The 22357-nt window shown below is 40.4% G+C and overlaps 1 protein-coding gene across 1 annotated transcript; it reads left to right on the forward strand.

Moving 5' to 3' along the window:
- The first annotated feature begins 25 nt into the window (after nucleotides 1-25).
- On the forward strand, nucleotides 26-22231 carry elp3 (elongator acetyltransferase complex subunit 3). Its single transcript, XM_014973801.2, has 15 exons — nucleotides 26-204; nucleotides 497-596; nucleotides 976-1114; nucleotides 1433-1503; nucleotides 1692-1755; nucleotides 1864-1932; nucleotides 3208-3362; nucleotides 8482-8643; nucleotides 8745-8871; nucleotides 17129-17322; nucleotides 18356-18446; nucleotides 20002-20067; nucleotides 20143-20370; nucleotides 20469-20550; nucleotides 21409-22231. Exons 1-15 carry the CDS (start codon nucleotides 183-185, stop codon nucleotides 21498-21500), a joined length of 1662 nt encoding a protein of 553 aa, XP_014829287.2. The 5' UTR covers nucleotides 26-182; the 3' UTR covers nucleotides 21501-22231.
- The last annotated feature ends 126 nt before the right edge of the window (nucleotides 22232-22357 follow it).

Genomic DNA, 22357 nt, shown 5'->3' on the forward strand with positions numbered 1-22357 from the left:
TCGGCATTTTAATTCGATACAGTAGTTTACATCATTTTACGACAGTTCCTGTTGCGATGCGGCATTTTCAGTATGCTCGTAACGTGGAGTTGTTTATTACTATTCTCTGAGTTGACAGACCAATGTTTTACTCTTTAATAAATAGCACCTTGTTTAAAATTTGACAGTGTCCACGGAAGGATATGGGGAAACCAAAGAAAAAGAGTGAGTTTGCTGTGAAATGTGTTAAATATTTTAAATTACTTTTAAATTGGGCAGACTAGTTGTAGCTTGTTGCTAACGCTCACCAATACCATTCAATTTAGGAATTATTTATTCCTCATATTATCCCACGTTCTTCAAAGAGTTGCCTTTGTAGTAAGCTAAATGACACAAAACGATACTTTATGTAGTAAATGTGACTTTCTTTGTCAACAGCTCTTATGTAAACACCGAGTTATTATAAGAAAATAATACATTAGTTAATCTAAATTAAAGTATCTTTACTGACTTCCAGGTGATATCAGCCGAGCCGAGCTGATGATGATGACCATCGCCGACGTCATCAAGCAGCTGGTTGAAGCGCACGAGCAGGGCAAAGACATCAACCTCAACAAGTGAGAATTCTTGAAACGACACGAATGTTTTTCGAGAAATACGAAATGAATGAGAAGCGGCTGCATCTAATGGGGATCCAAACCCAACATTTGTGGATTCAAAAAAAAAAAAAAAAAAAAAAAAAGAAAAAAAAAAAATATCCCTATATATATATATATATATATATATATATATATATATATATATATATATATATATAAATTTTTGCAAAATTAACCAGTGACTCTACTTTATAATATAACAGTTTAAAGCATCCATAGTTGGTGCATAACAAAAGTATTGGTAAAACAAAACAATAATAAATTAGGTTGAATTTTTTGGAATACCTTGCCCATTACCTTGTTTTAAGATGTACTGACTCACGTTTTTCTCTCTCAGGGTGAAGACGAAGACCTCAGCGAAGTACGGACTTGAAGCCCAGCCACGGCTGGTTGACATCATCGCGGCGGTTCCGCCACAGTACCGCCGGGTTCTGGTGCCCAAGCTGAAAGCCAAACCCATCCGAACCGCTAGCGGGGTGAGTAACCCCAACTTTCTCCTCCTCTCTCCCTTTAGCTCCTGGTAGAGTTCTCTAAGTGTCCTCATGCCTTCCAACTAAATACATAGAATTAGTTTTCTGAATGCAATAAAAGAGGTCAGATGTGTCATTCAGATAACTACCATACAATTACAACATGAAGAACTCCTCAAAAAAAGTTAAATTGACCTCAGCAAAAACCCAGAACCTCACCAGTAGACTTGTACACAAAAACTATGGGTTAACATTAGCATCTAAAGCTTCTTTGTTAATTGAAAAAAAATAGCTAAATCTTCAGCACTTTTGTCTCTGTCGCAGATTGCGGTTGTGGCTGTGATGTGCAAACCACATAGATGTCCTCACATCAGCTTTACGGGAAACATCTGTGTGTAAGTATTACTCTTAATTTTTACAGAATAAATTCTCTGTTTTAGACTTCATGTTATTGTAAAACAACAAAACAGACTTTTTAACAGCGTTTTAGAAAGCTTCAGTTGTCTTGAAGGGCTATTTGCTTGCTATTTAGTCTCCTAAATGTTACATTTCTTCATATTTTATGTCTTTTTATCTTTGGCAGTTACTGTCCAGGGGGACCGGACTCTGATTTCGAATACTCCACACAGTCGTACACTGGCTACGAGGTGAGGCTCTTATAGTCCATCTGTTTTCCCAGTGACTGTATGATTTAATAAGTGAAAAAACAAAAAACATTTAAATGTCTTTGTTTGTTTGTTTTTTTTTATAAAAAGCCAACATCTATGAGGGCGATCCGAGCTCGCTATGACCCCTTTCTACAGACCAGACACCGAGTGGAGCAGGTCAGAGACTCCCAGCTCTCTATATTTCATAAATATTTACACCCTTTGAATTCCTCATGTCATAACCACAAATTTTAATGTATTTTATTGGGTTTTTACACACAAAGTAGTGCATAGTAGTGAAGCAGAAGGAAAACATAGAGGATGAAAGATGGTTTTCTTTACTCTGATGCCCCTAAATAACTGAACTGTAGAACCAGCAGCTGGAACAAATCCACCTCAGTAGGGATGCTAACACATGTGGTCATTGATGATAGATTTTGCAGACGCTAATTAAGGGTCACAGCTTTTGTCGCCCCTGCAAGACCTCAATTATAGGAATGTATAAATGAATGGTCCCAATTTCTCTTGTGCATCAGAGCAGAACGATTCATTTTCTGCTGATGATCTACTGATGCTGCTCTTATGTGAAATCAAATAGCTTGTAACTCAACCTCATGTGGGCTGGGTTTCAAGTTTTGATTTCATACCTTTTCTTTTCTGATGGAAACACAACGCTATCCGCTAGGAGAGAACCGATAAATCGGACCAGATTTCCTTAACTTTGGAAGACTGGCTGACGCTTGAATGTAAAACCGATCTTTTCCACCAATCCTGTGCAGTCATGCAGATTGTGTCTAGATGAGCGCGGTTAACAGTCATCCACCTGTTGCCAATGTAGCGACTATTGATATATTTTGCAATTTTTCAGATATAAAAAAAAAAAATCGTAATTGGCACATTAATCTTTTTAAAAATCGGTGATCGGCAAGAAATTTGCAATCAGTGCACCCTAATGTCTACCAGCTGTCACTGTTGAGGGAAAAATAAAGTTTTTTTTTGTTAAAACTAGATTTTTTTTTAACAAATGCTTTAGAAAGCACATATTTATTTGATTTGCACATATTACAAACCTATTACATAAATGACTCCTTTAACTTTATAATGCTCAAAACTTGTAAAATCCAGCTAAAACTGATGGCTGAGCCCCCAGTTTTTACCAAATCTAAAATCTTCAGTCAGGTTTAGGGCTTTCAGCTGAGAAATCATCGTCACACAAACAAAATATTTCTGTTTAAAATGGAGTAAAGTAATTTTTAAACTCACAAAGTGGGAAAATGGTGAAATTAGGTTGTTCTTCTAAAACAAACATAGCAGGAAAAACATTAAATTAATATAAGTCGGTTTATTGCTGTAACTACCTCTTGCAAACTTGAAGGACAACAGTTATTTTGGGTTAAAGTTTATTTTATTTCTCACCTTGTTACAACTGATTTAATTGCTTGCTGTCTGCAGCTGAAGCAGCTGGGCCACAGTGTGGACAAGGTGGAGTTCATCGTGATGGGTGGCACATTCATGGCCCTGCCTGAGGAGTACAGAGACTACTTCATCAGGAACCTCCATGACGCCCTGTCAGGTCACACCTCCAACAACGTAGCGGAGGCCGTCAGGTACAAACTGCTTCTGAGCGCCTCAGTATTTCATCTGTCTTCTAGACTTCTCTATAAAGGGGGCAGTATGATGTCAAATAGACGTTTTTGAGCTTTACATCATGTCGTAATGTTATACTCTCGTCAAAAATATATGTGGAGTGTTGTCTTGATTCTTTCATGTATGTTTGAGAAATCCTTTAGTCTCCACGGAAACCATTCAGCTGATCAAAACGCCTCGTTGAAACTAGCTCTGCCTTCGAGACGCAGCTCCTCTTCTGAGCTGCGTCTTGAAGGCCTAGGCTCCAGTTTCTGAGCTTTCGCCTCACAGAGCAGTCCTCCGCTGCAACTTACCCACTCAGCTCCTTCAGACTAGCCAGCAGCAATTAGACAACACCTAGTACAGTGGTTCTTAACTTGGGTTCGATCGAACCCAAGGGGTTCGATGAGTCGGTCTCAGGGGTTCGGTGGAGCCTCTGCCGCAGAGGTAAAGACACACTGTGTCTTTACCTCTGTAAAGTGGTAAAGACACACTTTACAGAGTGTCGTCATCACGACTTTACAGTGTAAAGTCGTGATGAGGATCACGTTACATTGCTGAGCCAATCAGAGCTGCGGAGGAGCACTGATTGAAGGAGTTCCACTCTCAGCATGGATTTGAACTTGTGTCTTTAATTACTTCAGCAAAACTCACAGTTTTTACCAAATTCTGTAGCTTTCGGTGTACTTCTAAATCTGCTCCCCAGTCGCATCTTTTCGGGGTTGCTACTGCCTCTAGTGGCGTGGGGGTGGTAACACAACTAATATAATTACATTATTAAATCAGAATACCGCAAAGTCTTTACTATTTATTATACATTTCTCATTCTCTTAAGAATGCAGAGCTAATTAAATGATCTAAACAAGACCTTAAAGTGGTTCCAGTTTCTCTCGATGGCCAACCTGTTGAAACTGTGGCAGATTTTAAATACCTTGGGTCGTTCCTGGAGAGTCAGCTCAACTTTGCTGAAAACACTGACTATATTTTGAAGAACTGTTCTCAGAGACTCTACCTTTTAAGAAGATTTAGTGATCATGTCTTCTTAAAAGACATGATCACTTAAAAGTCACCCCTATGTCTTGAATTTTGGGGGGTGGAGAGGTTATATTTTATTTATCACTACAGAAGGGTTCAGTGAATGCGCATATGAAACTGGTGGGTTTGGTACCTCAAAAAAGGCCTTAAATTCTCCCTTTAGAGTTCTTTCTTTTCTACTTTAAGTTTAGGAGGAAATACTCAGTCAATATTTTCTTGACAGTTTATGAAGAGTGTCTGTATGTAACAACTGGGCCACTAGAGGGTGCTGTTTTACTATACATTATTCTCTACAACGTAGAAGCACCGTATCTTGTTGGGTGTTACAGCTTAACTTTGAGGCAAAAAGATATAGAAAATAACTTGAATGTAATTTGAATGTAATAATGTGTTCTGCTGGTACACAATATCAAGAATGAAAGAAATCAGCAATGATCTTAGACATCTGTGCACAAATGCATTATCTTGATTTACAAAGAGAGAAAATGTGCACAAGTGGAAAAAAATTGAATATATATACCAATCTTCAAAGTAGTAGCTTTTCTCATCTATTCATCCCTTAGTTAAAGCGTGCAATGCTTTAACTTAGAGAATTTGGGGGGCTGGGAGGAAACAGAAGCTTCTTTTTTGGCTTTTCATTTTCTGCAAGCCATTATTATCAAAATGACAAGAAATAAAGGATTGAAATTAGGGATGTCCCAGTTTGAAAATTCAGGCCAATATTGATGCAGGATCATTGCTGTTCTGGCTGCTAACTAATATTTACCACCCTAGTTTCACTTATTGGACCGATACCAATACATCAACAAAGCACTAACCGATATTGATGTTGATGCCGATATATCGTGCATCCCTACTTAACATTTTTCGCTTTCTGAAACAAAACTCTTGAACTTATTCCAGATTTTCAAACTTATTCAGATGTAACTGTAGATAGTTTTAGTGAAAAAGACTCAGACATGATGATGATGGCAAACAGAAAAAAATAGAGGGTACAATGTGTGTTAGGAGCCCACAACATCGGAAGAAAATGTTGCTTAAAATTGCAATGACAATACTGTTTACAAAATATGATATTCTACCAAAAATTGTTGCAACATTTTTTTATTTTTTTATTTTTTACAGCCATGTGACCCAGACACCTTCCAGTAGGGGTGGGCGATATGGACTTAAAGTTTTAGCATAATATTTTATAGCACTATTGGGATAATGATAAAAGAAACAATTTATTCTTTTTTTCTGTAACTTCAAGTGATTGAATGGCACAGTAATCATAGTTTCGCAAATACAAATGCTGCTCTGAAAAAAGTTGTAATACGCTTCTTTTGGACACCAGTCATATAAAGAATCTGCTCATAGTATCTGCATTTAATCATATTTTCACATTTATTGCCACTTTCTTGCTGAAAAAGCAGTGGAACAAATTATAAACTTAACAATCCCAACAACACAGACAGTTCCTGGGGGGATTTTAAACATTGTTAAATAAAATTTATTGCAAGAACAATATATTTCAGTTATTATCATAAGAAGTGTATCACTTGATAAATGGTGATAAACGATATGATAAATGCCCACCGTTACCTTCCAGTAATTGAGTCGACATATTCTGGTGTCAAACATCAGGCCGTCTGGCTAACAGCTGAAGGGTGGGCTACATCTGGTAGCAAGGAAACAATTTTGTAAAGACGATAAAGGCAGAATTTGTTCATGATGATGTTTGAGAACCAAAATGAGTTAGACCTCAATGTATAATTTGTTTTGTTTGGACGCATAACTTTATAATGTAACTTCTGGTAGTTACACCGTATACCTTTGAATCACACCACTGCTTGATTCAACGCACCATGGTTGATCCTGGAAGAGCCCAAAGGAGTCCATCTCCTGAATGAAGCCAGTGATAATGCAGTAGGGGGAGATAAGTGAAGCCACTCGTCCCTTAGTTCAATCGATTCCTCTCTAGCTGAGTCAGGGGAGAACTTCGAGTGAAATCAGACACGCTTCTGCTCAGTATGGATGGACTGCAACTTTCAAATGGTGTTTAATTGAAGTGACTGGGCTTTTACTAACTGGTTTGTCAAAAGGAGACGTTTCCTTTCCTAAAGCCTAAAAAGACTAAGTAGCCTGGTTTACGTGAGCGTCTTTCGTTGCGTCTGTCATCAAGTGTGTGAGCAATCTCACAGGTGTGTGCCTTAATTCTCCCCAGTCCGCTGTTGTCACGCTTTGTTAAGACACTATGATTGCCGTAATTGTGGAGAGCGCTTGCTAGGTTCGGATAAGACTGGGCTCGGCTGAAAAGCGCTCCAGCTTTCGGCTGCTGGTGTGTGATAATTGCAATGTTTGTGCATCGAAGAATCGCGCGGCCGCGGCTCTTACTCGCGCTGCGGGCACACTGCCTCTTGATCTGATAGAAGCGGTGAAGTACCTGGAGATAATCGCCTGAGATAATAGACTTTTTATTGATTCATCTCCCACAATCTGATCATCCTCTGTGGAGCATAAACTCTTGTAATTAGAGTAAATCAGCCAGCAGACTGTAAAAGATGGACATTTACTGCCAGTAGATCCAAAATCAGGGGGAATAGGCGCTGGTGTGAGGGGAGCTAATGGTCATTGGAGCAGCTGGAGCGGAGAAAATGACATCTGGCTCGTGTGCTGAAATGACGCAGCTCTTGTTGTTTTGGTGATTTTGATCAGTGAGTGTAGTAACTCTGAAAGTGGTACACCGGTCAGATTCAGGCTAAATGAAGCTGAGAAGACATTGGTCTTCAGATTACATTTAAAAAGGACAGCAAAACAAGCCGGTTCATTGTCATTTCCACCCATTGTCTGAAAGGTTCAGCAATAGATTTATGTTCAGACATGGTGTGTGTACACACAGGTTTTCATCGGGAAAACTGGAAACGCAGAGTGCAGGGACGCAAGGACAAGACAATCCCAAATTCAATTGGAGAGAACCAGCACCAGACAGAAGATAACTTGTGCCTAATACTTCATTGGGAGTCCCGTTGAAAAGGGCGTGGCTTAAACTGGTTCTTCCTCAGTCAGCCCTGCCCATGTTCGTCTTTGTTTGCAAATCCTGCGCAGTTCCTTCAAATTTTTTGGAACTACCTCAGGAGTGGTAACAACCTGGTCTTTAGTGCAAGTGATCTCATTAGCAACAGACTGATTGTGCCTTGGATTTACCTTACAATCTGAGTGAAGGCGGTACTTTCAAACTCCTCGAACAACATCTCAACCACAATTTTCAATCTGCTACTAGACCATAGAAGATTGCGAGCTGGAAATAGATAATTTTGTGGTTAAACTTTGAGGCTTTTATCAATTGAAGATAAAAACATCTATTGTGCGCAGTTGCAGAGCGCCACACTTGGGTGGAAGAGTGCGTACATCTTCATCTGAAAGGGGCAATCCATAGTGAAGAAATACACTAAGAGATTTCTGTGAAACTGGCCACTATGTGCAAAATGACATAATTTTAGCATCAACCATAACTCTTGTGTGCCGGCAGAGTGAAGAACACACTGCTGAAAAACTTTGCTAGAACCAAACAAAACATTAACTGGTTGGAGTGAGACTAGACAATAGAAAAGGGGCCTTGGACTACAGGGCAAACTGTGAAAACTGTCGGGATCATGGTTCATTGATGATGCTATTGGTTTTCCGACCATAAATTGATTAATGACTTCCGGTATTAGTCAAAAATATCCGCACCTAATAACGTTTCTAAGTAACAACACTGGAAACGATGTCCTGTGTAGCTTTTAAAGTTGGGTCTTTCATCTTTCTAGCATTAATGTGTCTTTAATGTGAGGTTAGTGTTAACTATCTGGGTGATGAGCCATTTCAATTTACAGCACGCAAATTGATGTTGCTAAATGATGCCTCCAATATATCCTCCGTTCTCTTCCGACCCTCAAATATTTATTCTCATTGGCACCAAATGGTCAAATTAAAAAGTCATTACAGGAAGAGAGACATTTAGCAAAATAATCCCAAGACGCACCGCGGGAGAACCGAACCCAACCCGGGTTGACTCTAGTGGCGGCCTCTCTCTCGCTGCAGGTACTCGGAGCACAGCAACACCAAGTGTGTGGGAATCACCATAGAGACGCGGCCGGACTACTGCCTGAAGCGCCACCTCAGCGACATGCTGAGCTACGGCTGCACCCGGCTGGAAATCGGCGTGCAGAGTGTTTACGAAGACGTGGCCAGAGACACCAACAGGTTAGTATGTCTGACAGGGAAAACAGAACATTTGTTTTTATTTTGGTAAAATAATCCCAGTCCTGTCTCTACATTTGACCTTTTCCATATTTTTTTTCCAGAGGCCACACAGTGCGAGCTGTGTGTGAGTCTTTCCAGCTGGCAAAGGATGCTGGGTTTAAGGTTGTTGCACACATGATGCCAGACCTGCCCAATGTTGGCATGGAGAGGGACGTGGAGCAGTTTATAGTAAGTACTATTCATTTTAAAGGGGCAGTTTTATGTAACAGCAACATTTTTGAGCTTTATATCATGTTATAATGTTATTACCTCATCCAAAAACATACCTGGAGTGTTGCCTTGATTCTTTAATGCATGTTTGAGAAATCCTTTAATCTCCATGGCAACCATTCAGCTGTGCAAAATGCCTGGATGGACGTAGCTCCGCCTTCGAGGACAATGCTCCTCCTCAGAGCTGCAGTTTCCATGCTCCAGGCTTTTTAGCCCCAAAAAAAGATTTTCTAGGAGGGCGCTATGTTTAGCTCCATGCATCTTCCCATTAACTCTTTTTCAAGATACACACCCCACAGCATGAAGCTGCCACTACTGTGTTTCACGGAGAAGTGGTGTATTCAGGGTGATTTGACTGGAGTTGGCTTTAACGGTTAAAATTCAAAACTGTCAATCAAAACAGTGGGTGAAACTTGTGTTTTTGTTTCAACATGGTCAATTAGAGCAAAAGATTTTATTTGACAACATTAAACAGAAATAGATGTTACTGAGGGTTAGAGAATGAGATAATTATCCTTATAAATCTCAGTGCTGATAAGTTCCAAACACTGAAATGTGTAAAGAAAAAGGAGGGTAGGGCTGTATTTTTGTGGCAGTATTACACACACAAAAAAAATCAAAATTTCTTTTGTTGTAGTTGTTTTTACAATCCCGGTTAATATCATGCTGCCACTGGAGACTTCTTAAGCAATTCTGTACAGAGTGTGGCTGCTTTTCCATAAATAAATGTGTTGGATGTCCTTTCAAACTACAGAAGTCAGATTTAATGATGGAGGCATTCTTGCAGTTTTGGCAGTAACCACCAAACAAGGACATAAAGGAGAGTAGACCTATTAAACTGTCTGACAGTATATACTTTACTGCATGTTGGACTAAAATCCACTAATGAACTCTGGCTTACTGGTCCTAATGCACCGTATATCGAGCAATGACTAATATGTTCTAAAAAGATTGTGAATAGTTAGCTTTTTTTTCTAGTGTTTTTCTATTGAAGCAAAAAAGGTCATGAATATGACGACATGTGGCGGTGAGAACCTGAGGACAGACTGTTTGTCCGCTGCTGGGATCACTGTTACTCCCACCTCTGGTAAAAGAAAAAATAGGCATGTTTTTATTTAGCCAGAGAACAAATTGATGTAAAAATATAATTTTTGACAACTTTGTCAGTTCCCACGCTCACTGGCACCCGTAGGTTGCTTATATTTTTTCTATTACTGAATGTCTCTCCTGCAAGCAATAGTCATAGGCAACATGCAAAATATACATAAAGCAATCCAGACTTCTAAAAAAATGCTATTTAGTTGCATTTTATTCAAGCTGCAGTATGTAACTTTAATAAAAAAAAAGTTTTCTTCATATTTGTTAAAGCTGTCATCATGTTGTGACAGTTTATGAGACGAATAATCTGTGAAAAGATCAATCTCCTCCACCTGCTCCCTGAACTACTATTGCTAACTAAAGTAATGCAATGTTCCGACCAAAACAACCAATCAGAACCAGGAGGACGGTCTTAATGCTGTCAATCAACCTCATTCACTCACTGCTAATTGTGCTGGTGGGGGAGAAACAACTTATCATTACTGGTAGCTATGCTAACCAGACTGAGCTTTCACAACAGGCTGCGCTAGCTACAGCATAGCACAGAGCAAGGGGGGGGGGAGGATGAGCAGCTACATGAGATTGTGATTGACAGCACTAAAACTCTAGTCCTGCCTCTGATTGATTGTTTCAAGCACTGGAAGAAGGCAGAGGAAATAGATTTTTCACAGATTATCTCTCATGCCATACTGTCACAATATAATGGCAGTTTTAACAAATATGTAAAAAAATATATTTTTTAAAAAGTTACATACTGCAGCTTTAATTTCACTTAGGATCTGTAACTGATCACAATTTTAATCGATAAACATATTGACAAAATGTGCAACATTCTCAATTTAGAAATTGTTGTTGCTGCTAAATTATTGAAAAAAAATATACACATGAGCTCAACAACAAATTAATTTCTTGTTTTCAATCTGTTATCTTTAGAAACGTGTTTTACGGACGCTGACATTAGCGATTCTGCAGCAGCATGTTTAGCTTTGAGATGCTATTTTAGGTTAACTCCTTTTTTTGGGGCACAACTTGCACACAACAAAATTACAAAAAATAGCAGGAAATCTCCGCATCAAGTATATCATTAAGTTTATTGTTTGTGACATCCGTAATCATACCTCGTTCCTTTCGTCGGCATCCGCGTGCGTCACCGTCACTCGGCTCACAGCGGTGTGGCAACGAGTGCTACATGTGGCATCTGAAAATAGCAGAGCCAAAAGCTGCGAGAGCGGCATCACAGGCCGAACCGCGACGCGATGCGACGCAGCATCCCGTCAGATGTCTCTCAACAGCAGCTGGCTTCCTCTGCTCTGATTAGAGGCGGCTTCGACGTGAATGTGCAGAGTCAGGCAGGGCTCCCTCCCAGAACGCCTGACTGTAGGATGTAAATGAAGGCTGGCATTCCAGCCGCAGGCGCTTCCGCCTCATTTGGGGGTTTGTTTTTACAAATCAAATCAAGTAATTAAAAGTGGAATGAGTGGAAAATAGTGTTGCTGTTTTTTTGTTTTTTTTTGTAAATGTTACTGGTGAGATTTTAGACTCAAAATGTCAGTCATTTTCTCATTTGAATAGGTTTTATGTTAATTAAACAGATTTTTTTTTATATAAATAGTTTTGACTCCAACTGGTAGGAATCGGGAGGTAACGCACTCCTGAAGTTTGAAAGTTGAGTTTTTCATGTTTAATTAACGACTAATTTAAGAAACATTAAAAGAAAACTCAGTTCCAGCAGGGAAATGTCAAAGGTGACACATTGAGAAAATATTTTTTACAGTGGCAGGTCAACAAAATCAGGGCCCTCTTTTCTCTCATATTGGAGCTAGAATACCACTAATTCTCGTGGTATTTCTAGGGTTACAGTTTGGTTTATAGTTAAAATATTGCGCGTTCCTCAGTAGCTAACAGTCCAGACCCTCAGTACGAAGCAAACCATAGAACAAGTGCCTGGTTTTTACCAGACTACACCAATATATGTCCAAAGCAGTGGTGCAAAAAGTGGGTATGCACCATAGGCAACGCATAGGGGCTCCATGCTAACGGGGGCGCCAAAACGATGGCCGAATAATTATCTCTAGTTGTTTGTGCATTAAAAATCCACTAGGGGTGCTAGAATGTGTCTGTACACAACTTGGAAAGTATTTATCTGCGTCCTCGATGCTAAATATAAAAACCACACCGCTAGCGTGACTCGCATGCTCAACGTGAACCTGTAGAAACACGACTATAGCTCAGCCTTTAGCCAGGTTGTTATGTGTTTGGCATGTTATTCAGATTGATCTCATGTGAATTATTTCATTAGTTTGCATAAAAGTTTCAGTGTGTAGGAAAATATTTTCAGTGTCTCTAGTGAGGAACAGTCTGTTAATTTAATCTGGAATCATTTTTATCAATCTAATTAGCCGACTGATTGCCGTTACCCCCTCCATCCTCTACACTGGTGCATATTAGCCTTTCATCTCAATGCTATAGGACAATAATACTCCCACACTGCCTCCTAATGCATTTGAAGACTTAAACACCAGGAGCCTATAGCAAAAAGAAACAAATTAGTTTGTGAATTCCAGACTTGTTCATGCAGGATCCATATCAGCTTATTGTAGCGTCTCCATCCCACTTCCTTAATGAGGTTACGTAAAAGTTTGTGCCTTCTCGTATATTTCTTGGATTACCTGTGTTTGGAAAGTGTGTGTGTGTGTGTGTGTGTGTGTGTGTGTGTGTGTGTGTGTGTGTGTGTGTGTGTGAGTGTGTGTGTGTGTGTGTGTGCGTGTGCGTGCGTGCGTGCGTGTGTGTTGTGTGAACTCTTGCGTCAGTCAGTGTGTGTGTAATAGTAATGTGAAGGGCAGCTGCGGGTCGGCATGTTTTAGGGAAGCAGATTTAATGTCTTGTTGACCCTCTTCCTTTCCTCTCCTGCAGCATTTCCTCCACCACTCGTCCTCTGGACTTATCTTCCTCCTCTAACTCTCTGTATTTCCTGTCTCCTGTCTGTTTGTAGAGTTTTTTTCCCCTCCTCTCTCCCCCTCCCTTCCAGTCGTAAGTTTTCCCTTCCACCCCGTTTCATCAATCTCCCCGCTCTCGTCCCTTTGTCCTCCTCCGATTGCATTGCCTTCCTCTCTGCGGCTCTTCCCCTCTCTCTTTTCTTATCATACTGACACTTAGATTATACAAGTTGTGTGTGAGACTCCCACTTTTCTCCCCTTCGCCATATCTAATCCTCCGTGGCACGCTGTCTGCCATCAGGAGAAATTCACAGCTCCGAAGCGAAGCGACGTGGGATTTTTGAGTCCGTGTCGTAAAATTTCGCTCCCCGCCATTACACACAGGAAGATGGGGAAGGGGGGACATAGGGGTAGCTGACAGGTTGTCAGGGGAACCAAATTAGCCTGTGCGCTAAGATTTCCAGGTTCTTGCCACTGATGTCAAAATGATGCAGAGGAAAGGGGAAATAATAATGATTTAGAATAATTTCTATATTTAGGTGATAAATTACACACAGGACAAATTTAATTTAAACACACACACAAACAATGTCAAAACACTGAGTTCAAATATTAGCAGTTCAGAAAGTTACATTTTCTTGTTTCTGCAACTTTAAGAGACAGTTTGGTTATTTTAAGGTGATGTTCCGTAACGTCATCAGAAATAGTTTCCTTACCTGTTGTAGTCAGACATCTTATGGAAGGAAGGTTGGTAGAAGACGTTATGAAAAGATAACATCTGGTCAGACAGATGCTTTTTTTTCATGGTTTATTTTAGCTAATTTTAGCATTTGGAACTGATACCTTGCTTTTCAGAACAAGGTATGTGATACAATTAAGATGTTTACTTATTCAAATTCCAGAGCTAAATGAATGGTTTTCTTCTGGAAATCACCATGAATTCTTTACAGGCAACATTTTCTGGTAACTCCTATAAATCTTTGCATTTAAAAGACTTCTCAGAACAACAAACGTTTCGTCAGTTGTGGCTAAGCATAGACAGTCTTGAAATGTGCACACTGAATATGCAAAGCCTGCTTTTTTTTTTTTTTTGCCATAATGTAATAGAATTAGTGGTGGGACTTGATTAAAATTCGAAATGTAATTCATTAATTGTAGTTAATCATATTTTAATCTAAAACTACCTACAAACTCAAGAAAAGCAATATTTTCAATTCAAAATCCTTTTCTGCTTCCAAATGATTGAATAAATAGACATATGACAAATTATAGCTCAATGACAAAAATATTTATTGATTTTAATCTGTTATTTACATTATCCAACCATCGGATTGGTGCAGTGTGCTTTTCTACCCACTAGTTTAAGCAAACCATTCATGGAGCTTCTTTGAACAAATCCTTCTTTAGAAATGTGGACTGTTGATGCTGACATTAGCGTTGGGGACGTTAGCGTTGCTAATGTGTTTAGCATTGAGATGCTATTTTAGGCTTGAAAAGCTTCACTGATAGGCTAACTTCTTTTAGCACAACTTAAACTCAACAATCCTCCCATCAGGTTGTTTTTTGAAGCAAAAGTTAACCTTGAGAAGTGACTTTATCTTCCGTTGCTGTTATTTGGATGTTGCTTGTGCACTGGATTTACGGGTGTACCGGAAACACACAAAATACAAAGATTCTGCTGGGAATCTTTTGCATTCAGACATTAAAACCAATGTAATTAATCCAAATTAGCTTGTTAAAGTCCCAACCCTGAATCTAACTTTCCACTTCACCAAAAGCTTCAAGTTTTCTTGCTTTCATCTTTTTTAAAAAAAAAAAAGTTTCAATAATTTTTTTCCACTTATTTAGCTCTCCTACTTAATTTTATCTTCTTGATAAACACGTTAGCTCTTCCACATGTTTGAATTTACATTTCAGAGTATTGTATCACGTCCTCGTTTTCTCCTCTAGGTCTCTCAACAAGCCCTTCCTTGAAACCAGCCAACCATAACCAATAGCATCAAAATCCACTTAAAATGCTGCAGACGACATGGAGTAGAGATGTGTTCCCTCGACATTGAGGAAGATCTGGGCCGTTAATTTTCGTCAGATGTCCCCCCCTCCGTCCTGCACCATGTAGACCGCAGCTTATATTAAAAGGATTAGGCAGAAACAAATAATGCATACACGTATTTAAAAAAAAAAAAAAAAAAGAAAACCCATCATAGCTGCTGTTTGTTAGCAGTGTCTAATTTGATTTTAATGGGAAGTAAATGTTGCCTTCATGATGTAAACAGCAGCTGAGATTACCAGAGAGCTGTTTGTTTGCTTCCAACCAAGCGTTTCTCGTCTTTTTGGACCCGATTCACTTGGACGGTTTTGGCCTTTACACAATATTCTGTGACCACCGTTTATTGTGCCCGTAGGAGGCGCTGTTGCTTTTTAACACTTTGCCACGCCTACACCAAAAACGTAGCGGTTTTCGGAGGGCGGAAGAACAAACGCAAAAGGAAAAATAAATAAAAAGCAGAGAAAAGAATAAAAAGTATCATCTGACCGCTAATATTATGACTATTAAGGGAATATAGACAGTCACAGAATATGACAGGTCTTATCAGATACTGTGACCAAAATGTAAATTACAGAAAAAATATTAAATTCTTGAGTAGTAGAGTTCAGTATTTTACTTTTTGTTCTTCGGCTTTTCATCTACTTTTCCTTTTGCGTCCCAACCCCGTTCCAAAGCTTTCGTTTTCTGGCGTAGCATAAAAATGCAACAGCGCCTCCTACGGTCACAATAATGGTGGTCACAGAACACGGTGTAATACTGGTCACAGTGGTGGTCACCTACTATGATGCAACACCGGCTCGGACAGACAGGCGTCCACCACGTCCTGCGGACGGCAGCAGCAGGAGAGTCCCGCATCCTCCTCGTGTCCCGATAATGGCTTTCGATCGCCCCCTGCCAACCCGAGGCCCTCCGCTCTCTCTCTCTCTCTTATCTCGACGCCCAGGTCCGGCCTCCGTAACGCCGCTTCTCTCTTCTGGCAGACAGGAGGCACAATTGAAAACGGCAGCAGGTGCAGGATCTTGAGAACAGTCCCTATAGACGGGTTGTAATTCGTCTGATTAGCTGCCTCTCCTCCCTGTGGGTTCACCGCAGGCCCGTGTGTAACACATCTTCTTGTGATTAGCAGCAGAGACGATAAGGAGACGATAATGCAGCTTATTTCTGGTAACTTTCCTCAATTCCAGAATCCAGATCTTCACGGTCGTGATAGCTGGTGCAGAAGGGAGGAGGATGACTGGAAATCACAACGGATCCCCCCCTCCATTGGACGAAGCAGAGCTGCACTTATTAGCTGCTTTCATGTCAATGAACTTAATTGATCCGTTCCATCTAGAAAACAGATAAAATCATCTCATATTTTTAATCGTTTTCCGCCCTTCCTCTGCTTAAACTAGCTTTGCATCTAAAGTTAACTAGGTCATTGTTCACGGTTCGTTACAGAGCTGAGGTTATTTCTGATTTAGCTGATAAAACAGTAGCAGTTTTTCCATCAACTTTTTTTTAATGCGCATTTTGAAGTATTGCTTTGGAAAAGGTTAACAAAAACACCAAAATTTTAAATATTCTCCCCTATAGCTACATTTTCATTATAAATGTGTGCAAAATATTGTCAATATGCTGCTAATGTAAAAAAAAAAATTGCAATTGCGGTGTTTAAATGAAATAAAAGCCAAAATCAAACCTGGATAAATAAATTTGCTCAAGCTATCATCATTCACAATCATGCTGCGGCATCATCCTCCTTCCACTTGTTCTTTGTTGTTTTTGTCAGTAGTAACATCGGGTTGATAGTCACTTTTGTTTTTGAATCGCAGTTTTGCAAAGTACACTAATTTCAAGTCTTCTGAAAAACCACCTCATCCTATCACACAAACCAAATTATTGCTTTGAAATTAGCGTATTTCCATTAAGCACATTTAGGTTTATAATTCTATTTACATTGGGAGATGAAAACACATTTGCCAAATAAGTTCAGACATAGTGAACATTTTAGTGTTTCATTTATTTGGCAGTATGCTTTTCTGTAGCCTGGTTGATTCCCTCCAAACCAGGAAACGCGGCAAAATTCACATGACAATTGGATGGAAACATGCTGTAGCTACTGTTCTGAAATGGTCCTTGTTTGTTGCAGGAGTTTTTTGAGAATCCGGCGTTCAGGCCCGATGGTCTGAAGCTCTACCCGACGCTGGTGATCCGAGGGACGGGTCTGTATGAGTTGTGGAAGACGGGCCGTTACAAGAGCTACTCGCCCAGCGCCCTGGTGGACCTGGTGGCCCGCATTCTGGCCCTGGTGCCACCCTGGACACGGGTATACCGCGTCCAGAGGTGAGGGAACTGGAAGAATGGAGCAATTGGACTCACACATATATGGCTTCAAAGTCATGTTATCAGTAAACCCCAAAAGCCTGAATGTAATCTATCGACACAGAAACATATCTGGCAGGTCAAGGAGGAAGTTGAGAGTGTGGCACAATTGCAAATATGTCAAGACATTTCCATTTGTACCGTCCTATTACAAGGTTTCCACAGGTTTCACCAAATCAAATTTAAGACATTTTAATACCACCATGAATGAAATTTAAGACCTGTATCGTGACAGAAATGTACGAATGTCGATAAGTTTGCACTTAACCCTTGATGGATGCAAAAAAGCTAGTTAACCAGCCAGGATGTATCATAAATAGAACGTACCAGATTGAATGATCTTGTGAAGGCAAAATTCAAGACCTGTGATTAACGTATTGGAGGCCAGCTTCCTTTAAAAAAAAAAAAAACAATCCAAGATTATTTAAGACAACCTATTCAATCAAATCCAGCGCGCCGCAGCTTTTTCTGTAGCCCATTAGACTCTAGAGAATCTTCAGATAACAGTCGTGGGTTTTCAATATTTTATTAATCAAATCTAAGCAATTTTATCATCTGTACATTCCAAATTACATCAATGTGAAAAGATGTTCAGTATTTAATTTTAAAATTAGTACTTTTCAAATACACAGTGGTTATTTGTTATTGTTCTTAAGTTTGTTTAGCCGGTTTTATGGATACATTCTGCCACACCTGGCTCTTTTAAGCACATTCATGATCTTTATATGCCCCAAAGTGACAGATTTTTACACCCTTGGTAGCAATTAAAGTAATGTGCTAGAATGGTCTAGTCAATGTACGGCCCTTCTAGTTGAGGGTCTTTGTCATTAAAGTACAATTCACACTTTCAGAGTGTATTGTTTTTGTTTTGCTAATCATGTGAAATACTTTAAGGTTGGCGGCTAAGTGACAAAATGGGGGAAAAGCTCCATCTTAGTACGGCCCTGAAACAGTAACAGATGTGTTACTAATGGTTTCTGCTCTGCCCCATCAGGGACATCCCCATGCCACTGGTCAGCTCCGGCGTGGAGCATGGCAACCTGAGGGAGCTGGCTCTGGCTCGGATGAAGGACATGGGCACTGAGGTGAGATGGGCAGGAGCCTTAAAGATCGCGGGTCGGCTTATTTTTGAGCTAACGGACTTTTCCAGCCCGGCGGTGAACCATTAAAGGGGCCAGCAGCGGCCACCGGCAGATAACAGGAGTCACTTTCATTCATAGCAGGGCTAGATGACAGATCCAGAAAGCCTCTCTGGTACAGCTGAGCGCAGGAGGACTCTCTCCATCCCTCCTTCATGTCTAAGTGGGAAATAGATTACAGCTTCGGTGACAGGAGGCAGGAAACCCCTCAGCTTTCATCAGACACGCTCGACAAAATCCACCCTTAAATAAAAGCCACGGGTTGGGAACGCTTCTGTTAAAAACAGGAAAAGTTAAATAAATAAATAATAAAAAACATAACTCAAGTTCTCAGCTTTCTTCACTTTGTACTTCAGCATCTATCCCCCATTTGTCCTTTTTCTGCCCAGGCTTCATTTGAATACACAGTGGCAGGAAGCGTGTTGCGTTTGACGTCCCTGCGCCGCGTATCTCCACAAACCTGTTGTGATGCGGAGCGGAAATTGTCCCCGAGTCTGACCTAGTTTCCGTCTGCCTCTTTCCTTACGTTTTAGCGTTTTCTGCCTTGCTTCGGAGCTTTTATGTGAGCGTATCTGTTGCCATCCAGGCAGCGAGGAAAGTTCTCCTCTCCGACTTAAAAATAAATCTACAAAGTTTCTTCTTTCCTGTGAAGTCCAGGCTCTCTAGAAAGTGACCATGAATCAAGACACCTTTAATGTTATGGCGTGTAAGATTACTGACCTGGATGGACATAAGGAGTTGTCATGGCAACAGTAAACATTGACAGACACTTGTTAGTTTGACTCCCCTTTCAACACAGCAGGGGCCATAAACCTATGACTTCAGTCTGAGACACTGAAGTTTTGGTTTTAATGACTAATTCTGTGAAAATACACAAACTACAGCGGTGGAGAACGTGAGGAGAGGGAACACAACTGCTGCGTAAGCAGTCTTTTACAAAATCAGAGCATGAATACAAACGTCTAGCTACTTAAGTTTCTTAGCAGTAGATAAGCTGCTACGCTAACAGCAAACAGCACCAAAAAAATCCAGAGTTCAGGATACAGCTAGGTAAAAACTTAGCTTGGTAACCATGAAGCACTAATCATAAACATTCGTTCGGCTAACGCTGAAGCGCTACATCAACACGGTATTTAGTGGAAGCTAACGCTAATGCTCTAAATTCAACCATATTGATACCCAGCGAGTGTCAGTGTGTTTGCTTCGCCCTCAGTTGAACTCAATTCAACTGAAAGTTTACAAAAAAGACAAATAAATTAGCACTTTGAGTTTATTTTTCCAGATAAAGAAATTCATTAAGCACGCTAAATGTTTTTAAAGTTAGCAAAAACGCTAAAGAGCTGAACCAAAAATTAGCTCTGCCGTTAGCAGAAGTGAGTCCACCACTGGCTCAGGGTGATCAAGTTTCAGGACAGCATAATGATGTATTTGGAAGGAAAATAAATATTTAATAAACCAAAACAATCCATTTTGTTACCCAGAGATGTGATGCTCTTTTCAGTGCCGAGACGTTCGGACCCGAGAAGTTGGCATTCAGGAAATCCATCACAAAGTCAGGCCTTACCAGGTAAAACTCCCACAGGCCGAAAACATTCATCCAAACACCTGGACCAGCCGCTTCCTCACTCCGCTCTGCCTGCAGGTGGAGCTGGTCAGAAGGGACTACGTGGCCAACGGCGGCTGGGAGACCTTCCTGTCCTACGAGGACCCGGAGCAGGACATCCTGATCGGTCTCCTGCGCCTGCGCCGCTGCTCGCCTCAGTCCTTCCGACCCGAGCTGAAAGGAGGCGTGTCCATCGTCCGCGAGCTGCACGTCTACGGCAGCGTGGTCCCAGTCAGCAGCCGCGACCCCAGCAAGTTCCAGCACCAGGTGAAAGAGTTACATCACGTCCTCAGCTCTCTGCGGAGCCCGTCTGCAAAGCCAATTAAAAAGACGAGCCTCCTTGTCGTGTTTTAATGATCCTGCAGGGCTTCGGCATGATGCTGATGGAGGAGGCTGAGAGAATAGCCAGAGGGGAACACGGCTCACACAAACTGGCTGTCATCTCAGGTAACGAGCTGAATGTTTACGAGCTCACATGCAGTCAGAATCGGCATGAATGTCACACTCATTTTGGATTTATAATGATTGAGCCTTTTCATTTTTCATACCTGAAACAAAGTCATTTTTAACAACAAGAAGTGGCATCACAAAATGTATTTATACAGAGGCTTACATTTCTCTATTTTATGCATAAATTGCTGATACTGTGATTGTCTGAATGTGTTGTTTTATTTTATGGTTTGTGAGCTGAAGGAAAGTCCTCCACCACTAACTGTGGGAGTAGTTCAAAAATTCACTTTTTCTTTGGGGAGGGGGGGATCAAATGAAATATTTATCCAAAATGGGAATGTCTGAGGTCCAGAGATAAAACCGTCCTACTAACTCACCACTCTTAACTGATGTTCTGGGTTAAAAACACCCTCACATATAAATAAGGTCAACAAAAAGTGCAATTAGCAATCAGCATTTAACAAATTAAATATGTAGTTACTTGTAACATTCCAAAATTCCACCTGGACATCCTGTTAATAATCAAGTTTTACATTAATCACAAATTAGCATGTTCGGTTATCATTAGCCATATTATGAACATCAAGTCATTTAAAATACATTCAATACTCTGTTATAATAAATGAAAAATAAACCTGGGCTTTTCACTAACAATGCCAAAAGCATTAGGATTTCTAAAGATGTCAAAATAAACAGAAAAATAAATAATTCATTCCTCCCCCCGGTGGCTGGAGGAATGAACGTGTTGGTGAAGTTGACTAAGTATCTGCAGTTATCCTGGTTATTTTTTTGTTTTGTTTTGTTTTATTTTTAGTTCTGAGAACATCACCTTCCTTTCACCGCCTTCTTCTGCAGGTGTAGGAACTAGAAACTACTACAGGAAGATGGGCTATGAGCTGGAGGGGCCGTACATGGTGAAGCAGCTCTACCCTGCACAGCTGGACTGACCGGATGTTTTCCCTTATCTGGATGGTGCAAACAGAACCACAGACGCATACAAATTATTATGATTTTTCTTTTGTTTTTTTAATCAAAACAATAGTCCTGGGAAACAATTCCTGCCATGTTTGCGGAGAAACTCTTCCAGCAGCACGGAAAGGAGATAATGCTGAGGTTGTTTCCACAGGCCATTCATCTGCCATTATCTGAAGCTGCTGCATTCGCTCTGCTTTATTTAGATAAGGAGACGTGTGAGAGGACAAGGGGGGAGAAAGTACAGCTATTTGGGGGGAGGAGGGAGAAGAAGCAAGCCTGGTCAGGTTGGAGACTCTTCATTCCAGACGGTGGCGCTAACGCCTGGCGTTTCAACTTTTGAAGACCCCGACATGCCTTTAATGTAAAACAACAAACCTACAGAGGGGACTTCTGATTTCTGTTACGTGTTTGTCTGGGATTAACGTCACGGTTCGAGTTAATCGTGTTTCTGTTGCAATCATGTGAAAGGGAAACGGTTGGCTGCCGGGGGATGGCTGGGAAATCCTCACCGGCCAGCGGTTGTGTAATTGAACAATTTCAAATTATGGGGCAGAAAATGAGTCTTAGCGTTACATAAATTGCTTTTTAAAGCCCTCTCCATAATCCGGTTTGTTTTTGTGCTTTTTTTTGTTGTTTGTTTCGTCATGCATTCTGGAAACATCCTAAGGAAACACTTTAAGGAATAAAGTCTTTTACAAGTAAACTACATTCTTTTAAAAATATAATTGGCCTTGAATACTTTAGTCACGTATCTTAAATGTTGTTGTGACAGATCTATTTAATCTAGAATATTTTATATAGTTGAAAAAAAATTCCTCAGAACTTTTCT

This window comes from Poecilia mexicana, unplaced genomic scaffold, assembly GCF_051168715.1.
Source record: "Poecilia mexicana isolate PSO_F unplaced genomic scaffold, ASM5116871v1 scaffold_21, whole genome shotgun sequence".
NCBI classification, from domain to species: domain Eukaryota; kingdom Metazoa; phylum Chordata; class Actinopteri; order Cyprinodontiformes; family Poeciliidae; genus Poecilia; species Poecilia mexicana.

Bases quoted from the DNA above. Each gene is read 5' to 3' on its own strand.
- elp3 (XM_014973801.2), top strand. From the start codon at position 183: ATGGGGAAACCAAAGAAAAAGA. The intron at 17,323-18,355 runs GTGAGGGAACTG...CTGCCCCATCAG, and splicing joins CGGGTATACCGCGTCCAGAG to GGACATCCCCATGCCACTGG. The intron at 20,371-20,468 runs GTGAAAGAGTTA...ATGATCCTGCAG, and splicing joins CCAGCAAGTTCCAGCACCAG to GGCTTCGGCATGATGCTGAT.